We start from the raw sequence: 22,980 nt of genomic DNA, 5'->3' as shown, positions 1-22,980 counted from the left end.
TCATAGGTTGCAGTCTTTTAAGTAAAAATGATTAAACAATGAAGCTTTTAAACTCACTACTCAAGTTATTTTATATTGCTAAAAACTCCTAATATCATTTAGCAGTCACTTGGATTTCCTTTGTTCAGTCTCTTTAATCACTTTGTCTGTTACCTACTAGGGCTTTTTTGACAGCATGCAGTTGTTCACAGTAAAAGCTGGAAAAATAAGTTGTAGTACCTCCAAGACCTTCAATGTGCACATCATGGTGGGAATTTGTTTCAAATGTTTCCTAAGAGCTACTTTCTAATATTATTTTCAAAGTAAAGATTAATGTGTGATAATTGAAGATAGTGATTTATTTCCCACTCTGTATGCGCAACTTGTTGAATACACCCCTTAGCTGACTTTCTGAAGTTCTTTATTAAGTGACAAACTGAATTTTATATGGACATGGGTATTTCTGTCTTTTGCAGTAGGCCAAGTTTATTTCTTGTGTACATAAATAAAGAATAAAACTGGGACTAAGTCATCTGAAGAGGACTTGGGGGGAAAAGTTGACAGATCAATGGAATCCTCTTATGGAGGATCTGTAAATCTGTAATTTAAATTGCAGAAATTTGATAACAAAGTTGTATTTCTGTTTCTTGGGGTACCAAGAAATTAATCTGGCTAGTACATACAGATATTTTCATTACAATTGGTCCTTTCAATCTCAATTGCTTCAGAAATGAGTTGGATATTGAAATATTTTTTAGGAACAAGATGGGGAAACGCTTCCTGGGAGCAGGTGGATTTCTGATAAGTGCTTTGTAATTTTGAAATTTTACTAGTCTGAAAACTGAGACACAATGAAGCAACATATGTGTAACAGGTGGTCTAATCCATGTAGATGCTGTGCATAAATTAGTGGTTTAAAACTGAGCTTGTACTGATTAATAAGGAATCTTTTTTTGTTACTGCTGTCCTCTGAAATCAGCTTTGTAGTACCGTAGCTTGAAAGTTAGTACTATGGAGAGGGGTGTGAAGAATAGAAACTAATTTCTAGTGGAAAGGCTGGTGTTACACAGGTTTCTTTTTCTTGAAACTGATGAGACTTTCTTTCCTCTTAGCTGACCCAGTTACTTGGAATAATTTTCACTTTGCAATATTCTTGATCAAGTAAATGAAAAATCATTCCTTGGTGATGATAAAAATCTATACTAAAATATCTCCATATTTTTTTCTGTGTTCCATGAAGACTCTTTATCATAACAGTTTAGGTAATTGTCCCATAGCTGTCTTAATTTGTATGTGTTTACTACCAATGTAGTATTTACATAAATGACAGTTTCTGTTGTGAAGTGGAAGTGGCCTCTTTGTGTGGTGCTGGTGTGTGTGAAGGTGGGATATGTGAGGTACTGATAAGAATTTGAGAAAGCTAAAGAAAACCAGGATAAGTTTGGTAAAACTTAATTTTCAGGGGCAGAAAATAGACTGTCATGGTACCGGGCTTTATTCTTTTCTACCATTAGGTTTTAGGCAGCATGTGTATCTTAAAGGGATGATTTAAAAATAAGACTTTGTACCATAGAAAATAAACTTACGAAGGAATATAATATTTTACTGCAGATAACTGTTTCCTGTTTTGCATTTTCTTATACTGGGATTCAGCTTCTGTGTCACTGAAACTTCAGAACAGATCTGGCTTTTAACTTGTAACGAGAATAGGTACAGATAAACACTCTTGTACTGTTCCGTTGTAACTAGAGCTTGATTATCTGGGCTTTTGTAAATTTATTGCCCAAACTGGCTTTTTAATGTCATTGGCATAAGTGATTAGGCAACATATGTCCTAGAAGAAACTACAACTCAAAGTTTACTAAGTCAGACAGTTCAGTTGGCTCACTGAACTGTATGATATTTGACCAAAAGGCAAAATTACAGGAGTGGATTATAAACCAAAGCTTAGATTATGAAGGGACAACGTTATTTCAAATAAAGCAATCTTTGTCTCATGTGCTTTGGGCTCTAAACCTGTCCTTATGCAGCTTAATTTCAGTAGAAACCAGCTAAAGAACAAAAAGGTTTGAGTTTTATGTTTCTCTATCTGTGTGGTGCAAGCTGTCAAACAGCAATTGGGAATGAAGAGAATCTCCATTTTGAGGCCATCTGTGTAGGTTCTTTTGTCTGAACCTGACAAGAGGTCATGGCAGATGGTGGGGTCACAAAGTCTGTCTTCTTGAGTTTGACAAAATGTGTTCATAAAGCTGGAAGAATACCAACTGTTCGTACTGGCTGAAGAGCATTGTGGCAAAGGACTGTAATAGTTTATGGACAATACCTTCTGGATCACTGAGTCTGACAGCAAATAACTCGTCAAAGATGAAACTAGTTTGCTTATCTGTAAACGGGTTAAAACTGCTTAGCAAATGTGTTCTTAACTATGTTTTACTCGAGTAAATTACTCATAAAGCCTCTTAAAGCAAGAGAGGGAGGTCAAACTGCATCATGAATTTTGGCCAGAGCTCCAGATGATGTATTTGGAGAGTTTGTGTGGAGGGAGGAGGAAGTTGGAAAAAGAAAAGGCACATAGATCATAATTTTCAGACACAATGCAAGGATTTGGTATTTGCTTTTTGCCATGACCACTGTAGCTTTATGGCTTTTTGGTGGCTCTTCTTCAGGTTTCAGGATTGCTACACAGATCTAGTAGCCCCTTTCCCTAGGGTGTGAATCGATATCTCTCTACAGCGTCCTCTCTGAAGGCAGAGAAAAATGCATCATATTTCTTGGATGTTTTGTTGTGAAACTAAAAGTTACAAGTTTTCATGGGAGAATGTCTTAGACAGAATTGTGTGGTGTTCGCATGCTGGAGTAATTGCTTAGTTATAGCTGCAATGAATTGAAGCACTAAGGAAGATAAATACAACTCATTCAACAGGAAATAGAGAACGCCTCTAAGCTGAGTAAAATGTTTTCCACTGACTCTTATAACAGTTTAATTGTTACAATGTCTGAATAAACCAAGAAATCTATAGAAACATCTTAGAATTTAAAATTCTTCTGGATTGTCCAAAACCACTAATGCAGTGATGGTAGAGGTCCCCATTACCTATGCACACTACTGAAAAAATTTTGGCACTTTCCTAAAAGGGAGGTGAAGACATTGACCATTCTCAGACTTGGTGTAGGTCAAAATACAGAGGAAATAGCATGAATTGCACCCTGGTTTGGTAGCTGGTGAGTTCTGCTGTAAGTGGTCATGACTCATACTTGGTAACTGGTTAAAGCATCTTCTGAAAGATTTTACTGAATTGATTCCACGCTTGAAAGTGTGAACAGTTCTCCCTCTCTTATACATCCAGGTGCAATTCGGTTGTCTTTTGTGGTCCATTTTTTATCAGCAAGTTGTACTTATAAAGTGCTTTCAAAGTATTTAAGGGCTTTGTCAAGTTAATTCTATCTTTAAAATGGTTTGTGCTTTGCGTTGATTTGTAACTTGCTCTATGTTCTGTAAGACATCTGGAAGCTTTGATTTCAAAAAGAAGTCACTAAGTATTTTTCAGTGTACCAAAATGTTTTTCTTTTCCTGGAATTCTAATATTATAATTCTAATTATATAGGGTTAATAAAAAGCCTGAAAATATTAAAAAGATAAGAACTGGAATGTTTCTTCTTTGATGTTTCCTAAAAATACCTAATGTTTACTGTGTATGTACATTTCATAGTATTTCCTACTTTTTATCAAGATCTTTGAATGTCTGCAGTGATGGAATTAGAAGCTTTCTCTGTTGTTGGAGGTTAAAGACTTGACGGAGATAATTAATTCACTTCCAGTTTTTAGAGTCAATCGGTATTAGATGCAAATGATGGCATGGTTTTAATTACAAGACTTTAGCAATGGTATGACATGCTTTGCTAGCAAATTAATATAGTTACGCCTCTATGTAAGTTGGGCCTTTATATTTAGAAGATTACATCTCTGCCTGTTCCAAGCAATGTACATTTCTAGTATGCATGCAGAATTTTACTATTGTGGTGATTGACTTTATCAAAAAGTAAAAAAAAAAATATGTAAATCTATCCTCTGGAGATGCAGGGTTTCAGCTAGAGAAGTAACTGAAAATATATTTTAACTAAGATATTTTATTGACTTTCTTACAGAATGTTCATTTTAAAGATTCTGTGAAGATGAAAAGGGATATCTAATGGTTTTACAGAATATAAAGCAATATTGTCTGACATGACGGCAAAAAATGTAAGTATACTTCTACAACCTGTATTACTTTTTGTATTGGCATGCTGCCAGTCACTTCTGGCTTTCCGAATGTGAAGATCTTTGTGTTTGATTTCTTGTATTTGTCCATAGAAGAAATCAAACACAAAGACCTTCAATTTCAAAAATCTTGTCTGATTTTTGTATACCCCACTATCATCATCTGCAATATTTTGATAAATTTAAACTGGTTAGAAGCTCTTTAAGGATGGGGAGTTTACTCAGCTATAGGTCAGGTTGACAACTGGGGCAGTGCTTTATGCTGTTTCCTTATTGATCTTTACGTGTCCCTTCCAACTTGAGATATTGTATGATTCTGTGATTCCTCTAACATTGTTCCAAAATGATCAGAGAGACGCTCAATTTGTTGAAGCGTCTCACCTTTGCACCAGTAAAATCCTTCTACTGAGTCCGAGTCTCAAAACTCAGGAAAGAACAGAAGGATGGCATATTTCTTTACTAATGTCGGTACACTCTTGGTTTCTGTAAGACCAAGTGCCTTTGTGTTTCTTCATCTGCTGCATTAACAAGCCTGTAGCGAGGCTCTATATTTGACTCCTCTATCCTGAGTTTTTAACATCCTGACCTTAGTTTTCTGCCTAATGAGCTGTGCTTCCTGAGGTACACAATTTGTATAGAGAACAGTTCTGATTGAGTTTGGTGGTCAGTGAGTTGAGTATGACTTTGGGCCCTTGGCAATTTACCTTTTGACTGCCTTTGATAGAGCATCCTGCAGTCCAATTGAATCTGAACAGATTTAGGAACCAACATGACTAAAGAAGTACCCCACAACAAAAGTGCAGGTAACTCTAGGATGGCTATCTGTTCAGTAACTGCAAAAGCTTTTGTGCATATTTCTTTAGATTGATGCCAAGGGCATAGTTTGGTTAAAAATAATTCTAACGTCTCAGAAATTTCTTTTCTGTTGGCTTTGTTAATAGTTTCATTTGGAGTGTAAGTCTTATGTCTGACTGTTTGATTAAAGCTGACCAAGCCAAAAAATAAATTGATGTGTATATGCAAAGCCCTTAGATTCACTTATTATATAGGCCATATTCAACTGTAGTGTAAATAGGTAATTCTGCTGATGTGTGTAGGACAGGTGCACAAATACAAATCATTTGTGGTTTTGACCTTTTGTTCAATGCAGTCAAAGGATAAATATCAATGTCAATAAAACCATGGAGTGTCATGTGATAGAGTCATAGAGTGACACAGGTTGGAAGGTATCTCAGGAGGCCATCTACTCTGGTGCTTTGCTTAAAGCTCTTTGACATTGAATTCAGAACCTAGTTGCTTGGTGCTTTGCTCAGGGCTTTGGATTTTGAAAAGCTCTGAGGACAGACATACAACATTCAGTCTGGGCAGCCTACACTTGTGCTGAATATAGAAATACGTTTTTGCTGCTGTTTTCTTTAATGCAAGGCTATAGTTATTTCATAGAATACATGTTGTATTGGTATGCATGCTTTCAAATTTTGCATATTAAACTATGCAAACCTAGGTATTTAATATTTATGAGTTTATTTTAAAAAAATCAGTTACTGTGATGCAGATGAAAATAGAACTCAGTTTTCATGTTAAGTATACCTGTTCAAAAGATTTGCAAAATAAATAATGGTGTAAAAACAAGGGTGGTCATATGCTTTCTGTCCTTGTAGCAGTTTTTCAAGATTTTCCAACCTTAATTACTCAGAACTGCACACTCAGGCCAATGGTGTCAGCCCTAGTGTTTTCTATTGCTGTTAGAAGGCCCAAGAATGCTTCTCAATTTGCAGAGTTCCAGGGTTTAGTATATGTCTATGGATTTCTGCAGCTTAAAACCTGTTTCAAACGTAGCATGTTTGTCTGTTACACTGTCTAAAATATTTTTATAATCTGCAGAGTAATTTGAGGGAGAGAGCTTTTCTGCAGAAGTATTTCCATCTTTTTTTTTTCTTTTTGTTGAAGCCTCAAGGAAAGGGAACTTTAAAGTACTGTAATTTGGACATCTTCTGGGAAACTCTTAAAGGGCATGTATCTTTCATCAGACATATACACATCAGGAAGCTGTCACCTCTATGTTCTGAAATCACTACCCCTCAACTGGGACACAGTAATGTAGGGATGTTTGTGCTCCTAACGCACTGCAAGAACAAAGTGCAGTGGGTTTAGGCTAAAATGTCTTTGCATCTCACATGCATAAGCTCTCTTGAGCAGCCTTGTCTCCAAGGAAGCTTGCGCTTCAAGCACATGGCAAAATGTTTCCATAGATTGAATGTGTATGTAAGATGAATAAGGTTCCCCATCACTGTTTTTCCTTGCTAACTTTTTGAGTATGTGATGGGAGAGTTATAAAGACTGGGCTCACTACTCACTTCCTCTAAGTGCAGAACGCTTTCTAGAATCTACTTGTGGAACATTGCTTATGGGTAATTTGACCTTCCTTAGAAAACAAATCCAACTAAACCATGAAAAATAAAATGTTGAATAAAAGTTATGGATTCTCTTGGGGATTTGATGTTTACATGCTTAGCATACACATTGTACCCAGATGTAATATAAATCACCCTGTCATAATGGGTTCTTTCATTCTTTGCTTGTATCATAAAATGCATTTTTCTTGCCTACTTTATACTTCCATTCCTATCTGTCCTTCAGGTAAGAAGGCACCAAAACAGTATTGAGAAATGGATTAAAAATGAGCAAATACTTGTGGTAAACTTATTTTTAGGACAAAATAAATAATATGACTCAAGCAGATTATTTTAATAAGGCTTTTGATTATCTGATCTGAATTTATATGCATGTGCTTGCAGAGTTATTTGTCACGGCTTCTCAGAGGGTGGTTGTCTTGTCATAGATGAGATCAGTTAAATGGCTATAATAGTCCTCCTTTCACATATCAATATGGAAGAAAACAAGTGAGTTTAACTGCTGAAGTTGGACAAGAAGGACTTAAACAAGCCTTAACACCTGTCTTATACAGGAAACTCTTCAAAAACAATACAAAGGACACTAGCTGTTCTGCATTGATAGTCTATGCAGGTTTCTTTTAGTTTATTATGAGAGCACCTTTTTTAGATCCTACCTGAGTTGCTTCTGTAAGTGATACTGCTACGGTCTGTCTACAAGTGAGTCTGTTAGGGCTTACAGGTGTAAGAAAAACAGGTAATGGATTAACAGCCAGTAAATGGATCCCTTGCCTGTTTACAACTTTTACATGCTATAATCTGGATTAAATCTGGGGCAGAGAGAGCAAACAGTCTTTAGGTTAATGGGAAAGTTAATTTCTGTAAGGAAAGAGATGGATTGCAGGTGGAGACTTGCTACCTGAGCAGTATGTCAAGCAGTGGAGAAGGCTGATAAGCTACAAGAGCAGCTCATGACAGTTTGCCCCATCCAAGACTCTTGTTGTAATTCTTTTTTTCTTTCCCCTTGTCTCATTTGGAAACTTCTTAGTCACCTACTAGGAAAGGGGAAAAAAAACTTGATGAAAATATTTAATAGGATGCAAAGGCCTGCCAGGTGTTTGCTTCATCTTACTCATGGCGGGATTCAGCTTGCTGCAGGTGGACAGAAGCAAGAGTCCAGCTCCTGCCATACCCAGTCATCCAGACCCTCTGGGGCAGTGTTATAAAGCAGAAATATCACATGAGCTGTACAAAAAGTAATAAATGATACCTATGTAAGCATTGGATTGTTTACTGTTTGCAGCTTAAGAGTGGTTAAGTGACAAGATTCGCAAAAGCAGAGGGCGGTACAGTCTCCAGATAACAACACGGCCTGGGACCTCTCTGACATCAAAATGAAATACTACGAAGTTCTCATTCTGCTGCAGTATTGTAATACTGCATCACACTTTGCTTCTTCGTAGGGCTTAGTTACGATAATTCTTCTGTAAGAGAAACAAATTCCTTTAGATCTGCCACACTTATCATTTAAGTTCTCATGAAATTCAAGTTTGTTGTCAAGCTCTTCTAAACTTAGATACAAATATTATAAAATTGAGAGAAGTGCTCCTGTTCATTGGATGCTCTTTATAAATGTGTTACTAGGACCATCATCATGAAAATACATATTTCTATGCAAACAGAAATTCTGCTATAATTCTGTATCATTTGGATCTCTGAAGTACAAGATGCACAAAAAAAAACCCTCAAGTTTTTTGTTACATTTCCTTAAATATTAAATCAGTTAATAATCCAAAACTTTCAGAGAATTAAATGTGGATGAATTTTCATAATGGCTGGAGGGTCGCCTTGGGCTGACAGTGCGTATGTAGATCATCTTCAGTGTTGAACTGCAGCACCGATATGGATCAGTAGGGAAACGTGCAGTTGTAAATCTAGAGCTTAAGGTTCAGCTGTGAACAAATTGCAGTGCTGTCTCTGAAGATGTTCATGGGAATTGTAATTCTTGTCCTTTCTCTTGGAATGAGTTAAGGCCCTTAAATTGATATTTATACCTGTGGCTCCCCTGTTCCTTCTCTGAATTAAAATTTTCTCTATTTGTGTTCTTCTATTTCCTGCAGAGGCAGGGGTTCTAGGGAGGAGCTGATACTGTTACTCCCTGTACAAAGGCAGCAGCAGTATGATCCAAGAGTGCTGGCTCTTTATCTTGGCTTCGCAGTCATTAACGCCCTTTCTATGCTATATGCTATGCAATTTACTAAACTTTCCAACCTCTATTTTAAAGATCTCCTCAAGAATACGTTTTCAGTGTAAGGAATCACATGAGCTTCCCTTGCCGCCCACGCACCCGGGGGGAAGAATATGAGAATGCTGTTGCTTTCCGTATGGACCCGCTACCAAAACGTGATGGGAGCTGTTTTGCTTTTGTTTTCATGTCTTCCTCCTCTTTCCACCGCTCAAACCCAGGCGTTCCTGGTCACGTCCTCCCCAGCCCTGCTGCATTGCCTCTGCACCGCTGCCACCTGGTGGGAGACAAAAGTGAAAACAGAGAGGGGAAAATGAGACAGACTACTTTTTCAGAAGCAACTTCTGGTGGTACCATAGTCTGCATTAACCAAAGCATGTGGTTGCCAGTTGGAAATAGCATATGACCATCTAGTTGGGTGTGACAGGCAAGAGAAAGTCTGATACAGCCAGCGTTTGAGATAAACTGATGACCTACTTTGAGCATCTCCGAGGGCTTGTTTTACAGAAGCACGTAACAGCTCATTTGGGCAGTGTTTTACCATCAGGGTAGTGCAGCAACAGTTAAGGTTTGTATGTTGCTCCTGATAGTGAAAAAATCTTAATAGAAGTAGTTTCAAAAGAGTGTCACCATGCTGTGTGCAGATTTTCCCCTTCAATAATCACTTGCCAAATACAAGTTCTCTAGTAGAACTGAGCGATTCAATGTTTGTAGTAGGTATTTTTTGTTCATGTGTAGTTTATTTTAGTGTTACGTTACTACTGTTTAATTTGTCTGCAACTAAATGATTTTTCGAGTTCAGTATGATTAAAATTCTGTGAGCAGCCCTAGCATATGTTCCAGTATTACTACATACATCTGTAAAGTAAAGCAAATATTTGATCCTTGATTGCATGATTGGTTTTTCTTAACTTGGATACCTGAACCCTTTGTCCCAATTACTTACAGAAGAACTTGAATTTTACAGTATTTTAGAAGGAAGTTTTGTAGTATTTAATTTAATACCCTACTGCTCCAACAGAGCTCAATCCCTTAGTGCTTATCACAGCTTCCATCTTGGAAGCAAAACAAAATGCTTTGTTGAACAGAGGTTACCCAGGTGGTACAAGCACAATGCTCTGACACTGCAGAATGCCTTACCATTACTGACTGCTGCTGGGCCGGTCCCTTGTTAGCTGGGATCTGGAGGGGCTTTCCATCTCCTCCTCCCTCATCCAGGAACAGTAATGTTGCGTTTTTCTGTACAAACTCCACCTTTCTAGGCATTGTGTGCATGCCAAAATCTGAGATGCACCATTCTGTGTATGGTTTAAGTTCTCCATGTCTCTGGTCATTTACCCTCAGGGTAAATCAGTTTATCTCTGAAGACTGGGGAATGTATTTAAAATGCATCAACAGTCACATCTCAGACCTGCAGACTATTCAGCTTAGTACTGAGAATCCTGGACATGAGGCAGATATCTGCTGTGTCATTGATGGCATCTGCTCTGTTTGACATGGACAGGACAGTGACTTGCACCATAAGAGCCAGAATGTGCTGCTTGGGTCATGTATAGTACAGTATCAGAATATTTAGGGTTTGGTTTTTTTAGGTAACAACTTAGTTAAAATTAGAGTTTGTCTTCATATATACACAGTAAATGACTCGGATCCTTTGCTTTGAATCTCCTGTTCTTGTTAGACTTTACTATCTATGGGATTATGATGTTTCAGAAATGCAGAACAGATTACTTTCATAATACTGTTATTTGCATGCTAGAAAACATGGAAAGGTTTATCATGTTTTAAAATGATATTTTTAAAATGTTTTGTTTAGGTTAGTGTGACTTCCACAAATGGAGACTTAAAAGGATTTATAGATCAGAACCGGAGTCCAACAAAAGGTAAGAGAATGCTACTTGTATACATAGAGAAGCAGCATACATTAAGACTTATTTCTCTCTTGTGTTTACTAAGTTAGTAAAGTATTATTGCTGATTTCAGTGCATATGGTTGGTTCAGTTTTGGGAGACTCAGAATTTGAATGTTCAAAATGTATTTCATACAGCCACACTGGTAAATGTTTTATTACTGACATGCAAGTATCAGTAACAGGTTGGAAGATCTTCAGGTTTTCAGAGGGGAAAAGAGAGTGCAGTAAAAATAGAGGATAAAATAAGTCCTTTTTTTTTTCCTTGATGGCCAATAATGTGCTGAATTTCCTGATTTCCACGCCGCACCCAGACTCTGTTGCAGTCCAATGAGAGAGAAGGATAAGCACGACTCCATAGTCAGTGATATCTTGTGGTACTTTTATAAGCCTTCTGGACAGTTTACAGTAATAATTACATTTTGTCCTATCATGTTTATTCTTAGCATTTCTAGATAATCACTTTTGACTCTAAAACTGTGTTTGCAGTCAGAGCAGCTATGGGATTCCAATAAAATAAAACTTCAGCTCCTTATCAATATTAGAAAACTTGAGGCTTTACAATTCAGGAAACGCTTCAATCAACCTTTCGAAGTAAATACTGGTTTGCTGTTAACCATTGCAATAAACAAATATGTGTATTAGCTGGAAGAAGGATTTTTTGCTTGTTACAACAGTTTAGGTGCATCAGACTTAAAATACTTGCAGTATTTTTTTATTCCTTGTATAGATGATGTTTGGTTAAAAGAAGCATTTCTAGTACTCAGTGTATCTAAATGCAATACAGATTTACTAAGGAGTTTGATGTTTTAAATGTGATGATTGCAGAACCAAAGCCCATATATTCAAATTTGTAATCCTCATAAAAAGACTTAGTGCCTAATTCTGAAGGGAACTAGATTTTTCTTTTTAGGTGTGCCTAGAAGAAATATCACAGTGCTCACCAGAGCATTAACTCAGAATGTTGTTCACTTTGTGTAGCGAACAATTCCCATTCAACAGACAATTCACTTTACTACATTTGTTGCCTTTAACTCGTAGGCAACAGGCTCTCCTGGCTAAAGGATCTCCATTTGGAGCTTGTTTCCTCTGCTTGATGTGAACACTCATTGGATCTGAGAGAGAACGCCACATGTGGATGGCTCTTGACTAATGGCCAGGGAACTTACCTAATGCCAGGGACTGCTTGTAGCAAGGACAGTCACAGAGTAAAATATTTTGAGTAGTCCACATAGCACAGTCTGGATATTTCCTTTCTGAAAGTTGTTTTCATTCACGTTATCACTCAGTCTTTGATGTAGTAGATTCTTATTGTTACAGTCGGAATTGTTCAGCTATGGCAAGCTGGGCTGACTATGCTTCATTTCCTTATCTGAAAGTGCCTGGCAGACTAGTGATTAAAATTATTCCTGTAGGAATAATTCCTGCATTTTAATTCTCCCAGACAGAAAAAGTTGGCCCTGGGTCTCATTCTTTAGTGAATGAATACTCTGGGGTTACTGAACACAAAAGGGATGCTTCCTCTCATGTTTTGGAGAACAAAGATGATTGTTGCTGTTCTTAGCCTTGGGGATAGATCTGTACGTATGTCTTCGGTGTTCTGCTAGTGTTTTATCATGGATTGTGCCTGTTGTGAGAAACTCCTGGTGTGCTCCATGCTAACTGGATTGACACACTCCTGGGTGTAGGCAGAACTTTGGTGCCTAATAAAGTTAACTGACAACAACTAAGTTACTCCCTTATTTGGACAAAATCCTGGTTTACACAGCAAGATGTCTTTGTGGAGTTGGCCTATTCTGTTAAAATTTTTAAGTAAAATAGTTCAAGTTAGTTCTTAAACAGGTATAATAAGGTTTGGGATTGAGTTGGATAGTGACAGTTCTGTTGTGGTTTTGGGGTGATGGTTTCAAGCTGAGAATGAATCAAATCAGACATATCATAGAGTTCATGTTGAAAAGTTGCACGTGATTTAAATTCCAGGAGAATTTAAAATTTAATCTGACTGGGAGACATGCCCAGTCAGTAAGTTAAACACTTCCAGTTTTGTAATCCTGTTCGTATGTATTATAAAAATGGAAAATCAAATCTTTTCCTGTGGATTCCAAGCAGAGGGCACATCTATATTATCACTTGGTCTCTTCTCCCATAAAGCCACCTCGCCTGCCCTTTGTGCATCCAAGTGGATGTCTGCAGCTTTGAGGGCTCCATTCTAGTTTAAGGAGCAATTCCGAGGCTACCTGATCTTTTGAGCACTGGCGTTGCTGAGGTATGAAGCCCTGTAATGAAATCAAGGTTTGCAATCTGATATTATTGCGAAATCATTTTAGTAATCAAAGCAGGTGCTGCTTCTCAGCTGTAAATTGAGAGTTTTTTACAGCTGTAAATTGAGCTGTAAATTGCTCACGTGGTGCCAGGTGAGCACTCTCATTCAGCACACCTGAAATTAGTTCAGATGTTGCCTTCTGCAGCGACAGGTGAAGGGACAGCGTGTCCTAAAGATTCCTTTGAACAAAACAAGAGAACTCCAAGACTTCCACTTGACGCGCGCCGTTCTGCAGGACGGGCCGGGGCGGAGGGGCCGCTGCCGGCGCCCACCGCGGAGGGCAGGACGGTCCGTCCGGCTGCCGGCCGCTGCAGCTCCTGCTCTGGCAAAGCCCCCTGAGCTTGGCACGGAGCAGCCTCGGCTGCCGCGGGGTTTGGTGTCCGCTCCGCTCCCGCCAGCGCTGGCGTTCCGTGCCCTGAGCCTGTAGCCGGGCAAAGCCACTCTCGAGTCCTTCGGCTGCCGCGCGGGGCGGGCTGAACGGCAACTGCCTGTTTAAATTTGGGAATGTCATCCCGAAGGACAGTATTTAGAGCGGCACACGCGGAAGAGGAGAGCGTTTCCTAAGGCAGCTGTGGGACTGTGCCGCCTGTCGCGCTGGTGCGGCTCTGGCACCGGCCCCGCGGGCCCCGCCACCTGCTCCGCTCGGCCCGGCTCGGCGCGCGATTGCTCTCGCCTGGCCGCGCCGCGCGCTGCCCGCGGGTAACGGCGCGGTACGGCCGGGCTCGCCGCGTTCAGACCGAGCACGGCGGCGCTTCGCGGGGGGCGGCGGTGCCTGCGCTTTGGAGAGGCGCGGGAACAGCCCCTGCACCGGGACAGCAGCGCTGCAGAAAGGGACGCGGGGGTGCTGGTGGGGAGCAAGGTGACCACGAGCCAGCAGTGGGCCCTTGCCACAGGGAGGGGTAGCGGTGTTGTGGGCTGCGCGGGGAGCAGTGTTAGAGCAGGCCCAGGGAGGTGGCCCTTGCCCTCCGCTCAGCCCTGGTGAGGCCACTTCTGGAGCACCGAGCCCAGGTGCGGCGCTCCCCAGTGAAAGAGAGACAGACATCGCGGAGAGAGGCCAACCGTGGGCCATGAAGGGACTGAAACATCTCTCATACGAGGAAAGGCTGAGAGCTGAGACTGTTCAGTCTGGAGAGAGAAGGCTCGGGGGAAACTTGGCAATGAATACCTGAAGGGAGGGTGCACAAGAGGATGGAGCCAGAGTCTTTTCAGTGGTGCTCAGTGACAAGCCCAGAGGCATGGGCACAGACTGAAACACAAGAGGTTTTCTCTGAACATCAGGAAATGTTGGGGTTTTTTTTTATTGCGAGGGTGACCAACCACTGGCCCAGATTCCCCAAAGAGATTACGGAGTCTCCATCCTTAGAGATAATTCAGAAGATGTCTGGATATGGTCTTGGGCAGTGTGCTTTGGCTGACCTGGCTTGAGCAGGGATATTGGACAAGATGACCTCCAGAGGTCCCTCCCAATGCTTCTGCGATTCTGTCTGCAGACTCTTGTAGCTTTGCATGTTAAATACATAGTTTACCAAGAAAAGTTAGTTTAGGTTTGAGGGCAGGGAAGAGGTTAGATATGAGTTGATGTTTTTCATAAACTTGAGAAGTTGGAGTTTGTTCAGAATTTCTACAGTTACAACAAAACGAACAGCAAAATCAGTAGAAATTGTCAGGAAGGCTAGATTTTGGGGAAAAAAAAAAATCTTACCAGACTTTGAGCCAGAAAACTCCCAATGAGAATTTGATTCTGAAAAAAACAAGATGTCTCCTGTAACAAGGTCGTTTCATTTAAAACTCATAGCTGCTGGTAGGAATGAAGAAGTAATACATATGACATAAATGGAAAAGAGTCTATTAAGGATTAACTTGTATTTAATAGGTTGCATTTTTAATTATACTGTTTCTGAGGTCTGGTTTTGGCACACTTTAAGCTTATTTTAGAAGTACTTGATGTAAACGACATGCCAGTAAGGGATATTGCCAAAAGTAAATCAGATCAATTAAATATACAGAGAAGTCACCTGGAGCACAAGCTTAATTTTCAATAGATAATAACCAGAAAATGTAAAGAACTCTAAGTTTGTAAGTGCCTGTAAAAAAAAAAAATACAAAAGTTACTGAAATCACGTTTTGTTATCTTTCATGGGGAATACTCTTGCACATTAAAAATGAGTTTATTTCACAGGTTAACTGTTGTGTTTGCCTTCTAAACAAAATCTGTTGGCTGACCCAGTGTGTCTGTATCCCAGAAAAGACACTGGGTACCAATCCACTTTTGTCTATGAACAGTGAGTTGACAGTTCTTAGTTAATAGGGTGTGGAAGAAAGAAGCAACAGTTTTCAACTGGTTGACTATGAGTGACATATTTGATTCTCATCTTAAAATGTGTAATGTAGACTAACACAATAATTTTGTTGAATCACACTGTCCTTAGTTATTACTTTTTTGTTACTATATTCTTAAACTCTATGAATTTACATGGTGGTCTCTGTTTGTTGCTGTGGAGGGAAAAGGGAGTCCAGCTCTAGACCACCAGTCTCGCAACAGGCTCCATGATGGAAGATCCCTTAATTAGATCAAATTGCAACCCAGACTGCTTTGGGCGGGAATCTTAACTTTTAATAATTCATAATGAACTTTGTTTCAATACGTCTTTTTTTTATGAAGTACCTAATTTTTACTAAGCCCTGATAGGGCTGATGTTTTAGTTTTAGAAACTTCTCAGTGCACAGGACTGCCACATGCCTGTGTTGCTGTAATGGAAGCAGTAAGGTGGGTGTCTCCCTCTTTCTTTCTCTCTCTTTTTTTTTTTTTTTAAATAACATTTTAACCATTTTCTGCATTACTTTACGATGTAATGTTTTGCTTGCTTTGATAGACATCATCTCTTGCAACAGTGCCAGTTGAGTTGGCTCTGGTCACCTCTCAGCTGCTTTTAAACATTTTCCTTTGCCTAGTGCCATTATAGCTGTGTTTGTGGCTGAGCAGTTCACTGGAACCAGGAATAGATTCAGCCAAAAAATACCCATTGTTCCCCCTTGCCAAAGGAAAAGAAGGCAAGTTCACTGCACAGCCATAGCCATCCGTGGCTGTGCTGGCTTGCAGACAGGAATGCTCAGTGGTGATGGGGTCTACATAAACGAATTTTAGTGGCAGTGTGCTGAATATCTGACCAGGGCCTTACAGAGGGTTCCAGCTCCAGGCCAGAAGAGTGCTGGGTGTTCATTGTGTGCTTGAAGAGATCTGCTAAAATGATGAAGGCAACAGAACTGGTTATCAGCAGGCCTACACTTGGTACTTTGAGATTCATGCAACTGTTCACTCCTATAAATTTTTCTCAAATGGAACAGTAAAAGGCTGAAAATGTACTGCCCAGTGTAAGCCTGAAGTATACTGAAATATCGTCTGCCCCATTTTATTCTTTTCTACAAATCTCTTCAATTTCATGTATTTCTAGGTATGTATGTGCTTCTACGGACTATAGAATTTTTACAGTTATGTTTATAGCCTAGTAAGCTTGTGCAATAAATGAATGAAGAAATGTACCAAGAAAATACATGCATACTAATAGCATATTAATAATTGAGTTTTTCTGTATGCTTTTATAATGCTGTACCCTGATCTTGGAGATCAGTTTGTGGTTTTGTGTAACAAAGGAGCCTGAGGACACATCACATATGTTATTGCTAAATATCCTAATGGACTTCCAATATTTTACAACTCTGAACTGGGACTTTTTGCCATTACCATCAAGCCATAGGCGGTATTATTTAAAATGGCTGTTCAATGATACGCTTTAAAAAATGTGGACGTTTGTTTCAGAGCTCTGAATATGAAATCCACATTACCAGCACTTCCCTGGTGTTTTGTCTAAAAATTCAAAGACTTTTTTTTGTTGAGGGACGTATTGTGTGTGACTCCAGCTGGTTGGTTTGTGATTCCCATCAGCTATGGTTTCCTTCAAACCGGCTGTGACAGATTCTATAGATTGTCCAGTTGACATTGTTTCTGGTTATCTTTGCAACGAAGCTGCACCAAACAGATTTAGTTATACAGGAAAAAAACCCCACTAAAATCTCTTTTAGATTCCTGTTTGTATATGTGTCCATGTTGGTGTGAAGTTAAGCTATTTGGGATGCCATATAACAATTTAAAGTTAGTCTTGTGGGATGGTAAGTTAGTGTGTGCATGTGAGCCTACATGCACGTAAACACGAATGACGTTGTTCTGTGACTGCTTGCAGCTGAAGATCATTTAAATTGAATTGTGCTTTGTGGGTGCAAGTAAAAATACTTCGCAAATGCCAGGAAGAATAATAGTTATGTAGTGATCATGTTTTTCTAAATATAAAATAATAGCAACACTGTTTTTTCTCCATGAGAAACAACAGTAGTGGTGACTGGGGGATGGAAAAATAATTTATGTAGAAGCAAAGTGCTTTTGTTCTAAGAGAAACATACGTATGTCCACTGACAGATTTTTCTTTTGAATTTGCATCAGAGATGAGCATGCTCAGTTTCTGGTGGTTTTATATATATTGCAGTTAAATCCTCTATGAGCATTTTTAAGTGGGTTTCTTTCCCATGTTCTCGGTTTTCCATAGGTAAAATGGGAATGACAGTGACCTCCTTTGTGCTTTGAAAGTACTGCTGAGAAACATTAGATAAGAATTGCGTATTATTATACAAATCATTCCAGTTCGATCCATCTCTGCTGACCTTTTCCATCCATGCAATAAGACTGCCGTGACTAGGCGGCTGATGAGTCCCATTGTATTCAGCGTATCACTGTAGGCACTGCTGTTTTTCAGTGCAACATAAGGCAGTGTGGTCTTGTTTGTGCCCAAGTGATGGGCGTTATTAAGAATTGGCATTTATTTGGAGTTTGATCATGTTTAACACCTTTACAATTGCTATGTGATAGAGTATATATAATTAGTTTGGTGATATTTCAGCTTTAAGTTGAATATTGTTTAGATGATCGACAAACAGCTTCCTCCTACTTTTTCTATGCTGTTTTATAAATAAGACTTGAAGAGATTGTTCCTGTTGATGCTTGCTTTTTTGTAAGACTACCTTGCCTTCAAAACTTTAGAAATTACCAGCTCTTCAGCTAACACAGCTGCACTAACCTTGAAAATTTGGTGTAAAATACAGCTAGTCATCTTAGCGAGCAAGTGCCTGCTGTCTGAGCTGGTTGTACTTGTGTTGGCAGTTTCCAGTTTGTGGTGATGTTTTTATTGCGCTGGGATCAGTCCTGGCCAGCTCCAGGTCTTTCAGTGGCAACTGTGTCCCACGGATCTGCGCTGCCACTCCATGAAGGCCACGGGCAGGACAGGATGCTCTTGGAAGTTGGATTTCTCTTTATTTAGAGAAGAGTAGTGACACTGGTGATATTGACTGCAAAATCTGTCTCTTCAGGTTGGGGTGGTCTCTTTGGAAGCTTTGGAAACACGTTAACTTTTTGCAGTAACTAACTGAACCAACTGTCATGTTTGCTGTGAAGAGAGATGGGAATTTGGAACAGTTGAAGTCACATGAGTATCTGGACTATGACATGATTTTTGAAAAAAAGAAAACAGAAGGGAGGGAATATTTTATTCATAAGTGATAAAACTTTCTGTTTACTGGTTTTTTTAACTGCTGACACACAGATGACCTCTTATTGTGAAAAATGTGGTTGCTCTTTCCTTTTGTCCATGGTGGATGAGAGACCTTACTCATAAACTAGTCCCTTTCCATCCTATCTGTGTTGAAAAGTCTACACATTGACATATTTGTACTTACCCACAAAGAAATTTAAAAGGAAAGACAAGGGCAGGGAAACATGGAAAACTTTCTAAAGATCATTTTGACACTGCTGCTGCCAAACGAGGGCATTTGTGTAGGGATCAGAAGGTGAAGATCTTTCCTACTGACAGAAACTAGCGAAAAAGACTTTTAAACATGTCATATGTGTTTGTCTTTTTTAAATTCCAGATCAACTAATTTGAACAACTCATTAATGGTGAGTGCATACATGTAAATGAAGGCACAGTGCAGCAGTAGCTCTTAATTAGTGTTTTTTCCAGTGAATTTGGTGGTTGTATGTAACTTTGGCCATGTGTGTTGTATTTTTAAGCTACGGTTTTCAGGGAGCCTGCAGATGTGTGTGAGGGGAGGTATATACATACATACGTTGGAAACTATTCAGTGCAAATAGATGACAATCTACAGGCCACGTGTTGAGAAAGAAACCAACCATGTGCACAGCGATGGATGTGGGACAGTGGGCAGAGGCCTACGTTTGACTGACTGTGCACCAGCAGTGCTGATCGTACGGTACAGTAAGTCTGACACGGCTCAAACTCGCGTTGTGAAACATGGCGTTCCTGAGCCTCTTGCAGGCCAGGAAGCGTCGCTGGAGATGACTCTGATGTAGCCCTGTGGTAAGAGAACTGTAAGCCAAATGCTGGCGTTTCAGAATTCCACTGCACTTTGCCAGGTGACCTTATGTTGTCAGCACCAGAGACAGTAATTTATTTCTTTACCCTGGTAAGTAAAGGGACAAGGAGAAATAGCATGAGAGCTGATCTTGGACTAAAAAGGATCAAAAGTTTCAGCTGCAGCAGAAAAGAGGAAAATTTCTACAGAAGTAGTGGGAAGTGACAGGCACGTCATTGATGACAACAGCCTGCAAGGAGAGAGGAGACTAGGTTTTGATGAGAATATTTTAGCACGGTTTAGCAAATCCTGGGCAAAATCCTGTAGCAGAAATAAAATTGACAAGTAACTGGCCAGTTTAGAGAACTATTTTGAGCTCAAAATGGGAACACGTATATGTCAATCATGACTTGCTGTTGTCTTCTGCTCTCTGGCACTACCTCACAAAAGGTGCTTCATAATAGAGCAAGGATTTACTGTGGGGTGGGTTTGTGAGTGTGTGGGTTTTATAAGGGTTTTTTTCTAGGTGAGTTAGATGACTGAATAAATCATTCAATTTATTGAATAGAGAAGAAGCAAGCTTCTTCTGAAGATGTTCTCAGATACAGGTCTGCCTTTTGGCCAATGAATATTAAGTAGTAGTGCTACTCCAGATGCCAAAGGAACTTACTCAGAACATTGGAACATCCTTGTCTCAAATCGTAAATATTTGTCATATCTCTGTTCATTTTTTATAAAGGTGAGACTCTACGTATGTCTACATCTTTTCTAGTTCTGTGCTGTAGCTACAGAAGATCCTTTTTTAAGTATTCTTTTTCTCTCCTTTATGTTGCTGCTGCTTTGTATTACAGAGAAGTCACGCTGTTGAATTTATGATTTTCCAGTTACCTCATGGCAGAACATAGGTGTATTAAAAAAACAACCAACCAAAACCCACAGTTCGAGACCAAGTGAGAAAAGTGGGCAGTGGAGGCGAACAGGTTATACGAGAAAAGACCAAGGAGCAGAAATGTCTAACACTGCTGAGTCAGCTTGGGACTGTCTGGGCTAAGCTGAATGTTGGCCAGCTGCTGTGGAAGGAGGGCAGGGCAGGGCGGTGGTGAGGGCTGGTGTCTGCGCTGTTCTGAAGGACCCGGTCACCTCAGATGACTTCTCTCCGCTAGTGCCAGAGAGTGTAAGGAGCTCTTCAGGAGCCAATCCTTGTCCTTACAGCTCATGACCCCAGCTAGACCCAAGCTGGCTCTGGATTATGAGGCAGTGGCAGCTCTTCCTTGTATTTGATTCTGCCTCCAGACCCATCACAGTCATTCCCCGTTTTGAGCAGGGCTGTGTATAAGGATGGGGGCAGGTATGTGATTGATTCCCGGCTCTCTTGCTTTGAGACTGTCAGAGAGACAGGAGCCGCTGCTGCCACAATGTCAACAGATAAGTGCGTTCACCACTTTGAGTGGCTTGTGTAAAACAGTTTGAACACTCATGGGCTAATGGTAGTGCTGCATGACAGTTTTGATAAAGACATTAAGTCTGAATAATCAAGATTACAAGATAAAATTTGGAGCAGAGGAAGAACGGCAGCATTTGTGAGGCTCTCAGCATAGAGCCGCGCTTATCTATGTGAAGGCAGGATGAGTTAGATCTGTAAGCAGTCTGGGATCACACAGGTGCTAAACATCTTGGGATGAGAACGCACCGGGTTCCAGATGGCATGGTTGGCTTTATCTTGGCATCCAGCTGCCTGTTCTCTCTGGGTCAGTTGTAAAGGCGTCACTTACTCCATCTGTACGGTGACGGGCTGTGATAGGCTTACTTCACTGGTGTTTACAGAATACTTCAGTATAGTCAAGGAATGGTTGAGTGTAGGAATGGTTAAGGCCATGAAGATATATGGATACATATTTTGTACGTGTGCTATGATTCTAAATAGGATTTGTATGCTGACTTCTTTCTAGAAGTGTGCTCTTAATTTAACTTCTAATGCTCAGATATGGCAGGCTGTGTGCTCTTTGTTGTAGGCAAGAAGAAATTGTTTCTGGAAATAAAATGCTAACATGTAATTTTAAAGATAAAATAGCGAAGGTGTTTGTGAGGTGTCCTTGTGACATTTGCTAAAAGGTCTGGAGGCTGTTATGTGAGAGTGTGTTTGCAGTGTACGAGACAAAACAGTTAACCCGAGTCCAGAGCGTTAAAATGATGTGAGAATTTCCCAAAGTGTTATTCATAGGTTACTAAGGAAGTAATTTTAAACTCTCTTTTACTGCTTTTTTAGGTAATATTTCAATAATCACATTACCAGTTTCCAGCACCAATTCCCCAACTAAGATTTTGCCAAAAACCTTAGGACCAATCAATGTGAATGTTGGACCCCAAATGGTAAGTTTTGCAACTCCGGTGGTGCTCCCTTGTGTAACTAGCTCTGTGACTTCCTGTTGATGTAATATGGAAATGCGAAAAACAAAGATGTGAACAGTGCTGGGAACTTGCTGCTTCCTGCCTCAGCGCAAAGGCTGCCGAAGCGCCCCACCTGGTTGGAAGGGTGGTGCCGTGTGGGTACCGCACGCTTGGCATGCCAGAACTGCCAGTCCCAACAGCCATCTGGTATGTGACCTTAGAGGATACTTGACTTCCTGGCTTTGCATGGAAAATGAAACAACGTACCAGTCAACATTTTAACTATTACTCAAAAGTGTATTAAGAAAAAAAAAAATCTCATTAAGAATGGTACAGATACTCTTTGAATATTTTGAGTCATGTTCTCACCAGTAAATCTCCATCATTGCCGAAGACTAAATGTCTCGGATGAGTCACTAGAGATTTTACTTGTTGAAACTACTCTTCTTAAAACTGTCTTTTCCTGTAAATGATAACTGTATGTGAGTGTATCTTGCTGTTTCAAGGATTTTGCATCTAATTTTGAGAAAAATTTTCAGTTTTCTGGTGGCCAGAGAACTAAGTAGGCAGTACAGTGAACAGTTTCTAGTAACCTGATGCCTACTTGCCAAGCCCTCAGCCTGAGTACAAGAACCATTTGATGTCTTTTCTAAATAATTTTCGCATCAGCAGTTATTACTGTTCTTCAATGGCTTTTATCCCAGTTGGACAGATGGGCACAAGCATTGCAGCCAGGCCCCCCGAGCTTCATTCTCCACTGTGTAGAGCTCTCCGTCAGAAGTACTGGCCATGAGCTGTCTGCCAGAGCATAGTGTTCCTCAGTGTCTCGGTGCTGATGCAAGTATTGCTGGAGCATGTGCCCTGTAGCCTTTCTCTACAATAGTCCTGCTAAAAAAGATATATTTTTTGAATGCAACAAATAACAGCCAAGAACAGGGGAGAACAGTCAGTTAATGCAGTTCCTACTCTTACAAGTGACTTCTCAAGCCCCTGCTTTTGGTTTAAATGAACCCTAGTTATGGTTTAGGTTCTACAGCAGGTAGAAGTTGCAAAAACTACTGCATGGTG

The 22,980-nt window shown here is 40.0% G+C and overlaps 1 protein-coding gene across 5 annotated transcripts in view; it reads left to right on the top strand.

Annotated features, from left to right (window-relative positions):
- The first annotated feature begins 4,189 nt into the window (after positions 1 to 4,189).
- The window catches only part of TFDP2 (transcription factor Dp-2), a 47,055-nt gene continuing 28,264 nt past the window's right edge, over positions 4,190 to 22,980 (top strand). For 3 of the 5 annotated variants that reach the window (XM_086618653.1, XM_086618652.1, XM_086618654.1), the window contains exons 1-3: positions 4,190 to 4,219; positions 10,692 to 10,758; positions 21,791 to 21,894. In XM_086618653.1, the coding sequence (XP_086474779.1) occupies positions 4,205 to 4,219; positions 10,692 to 10,758; positions 21,791 to 21,894 (186 nt within the window). In that variant the 5' untranslated portion in view covers positions 4,190 to 4,204. Of the gene's footprint in view, positions 4,220 to 10,691; positions 10,759 to 21,790; positions 21,895 to 22,980 lie in introns of those variants that run through there. The other 2 variants (XM_086618655.1, XM_009980439.2) reach the window with 1 other exon arrangement.

This window comes from Tauraco erythrolophus, chromosome 11 (assembly GCF_009769465.1).
Source record: "Tauraco erythrolophus isolate bTauEry1 chromosome 11, bTauEry1.pri, whole genome shotgun sequence".
Classification (NCBI taxonomy): domain Eukaryota; kingdom Metazoa; phylum Chordata; class Aves; order Musophagiformes; family Musophagidae; genus Tauraco; species Tauraco erythrolophus.
This window is presented reverse-complemented; position numbering and strand designations above follow the sequence as displayed.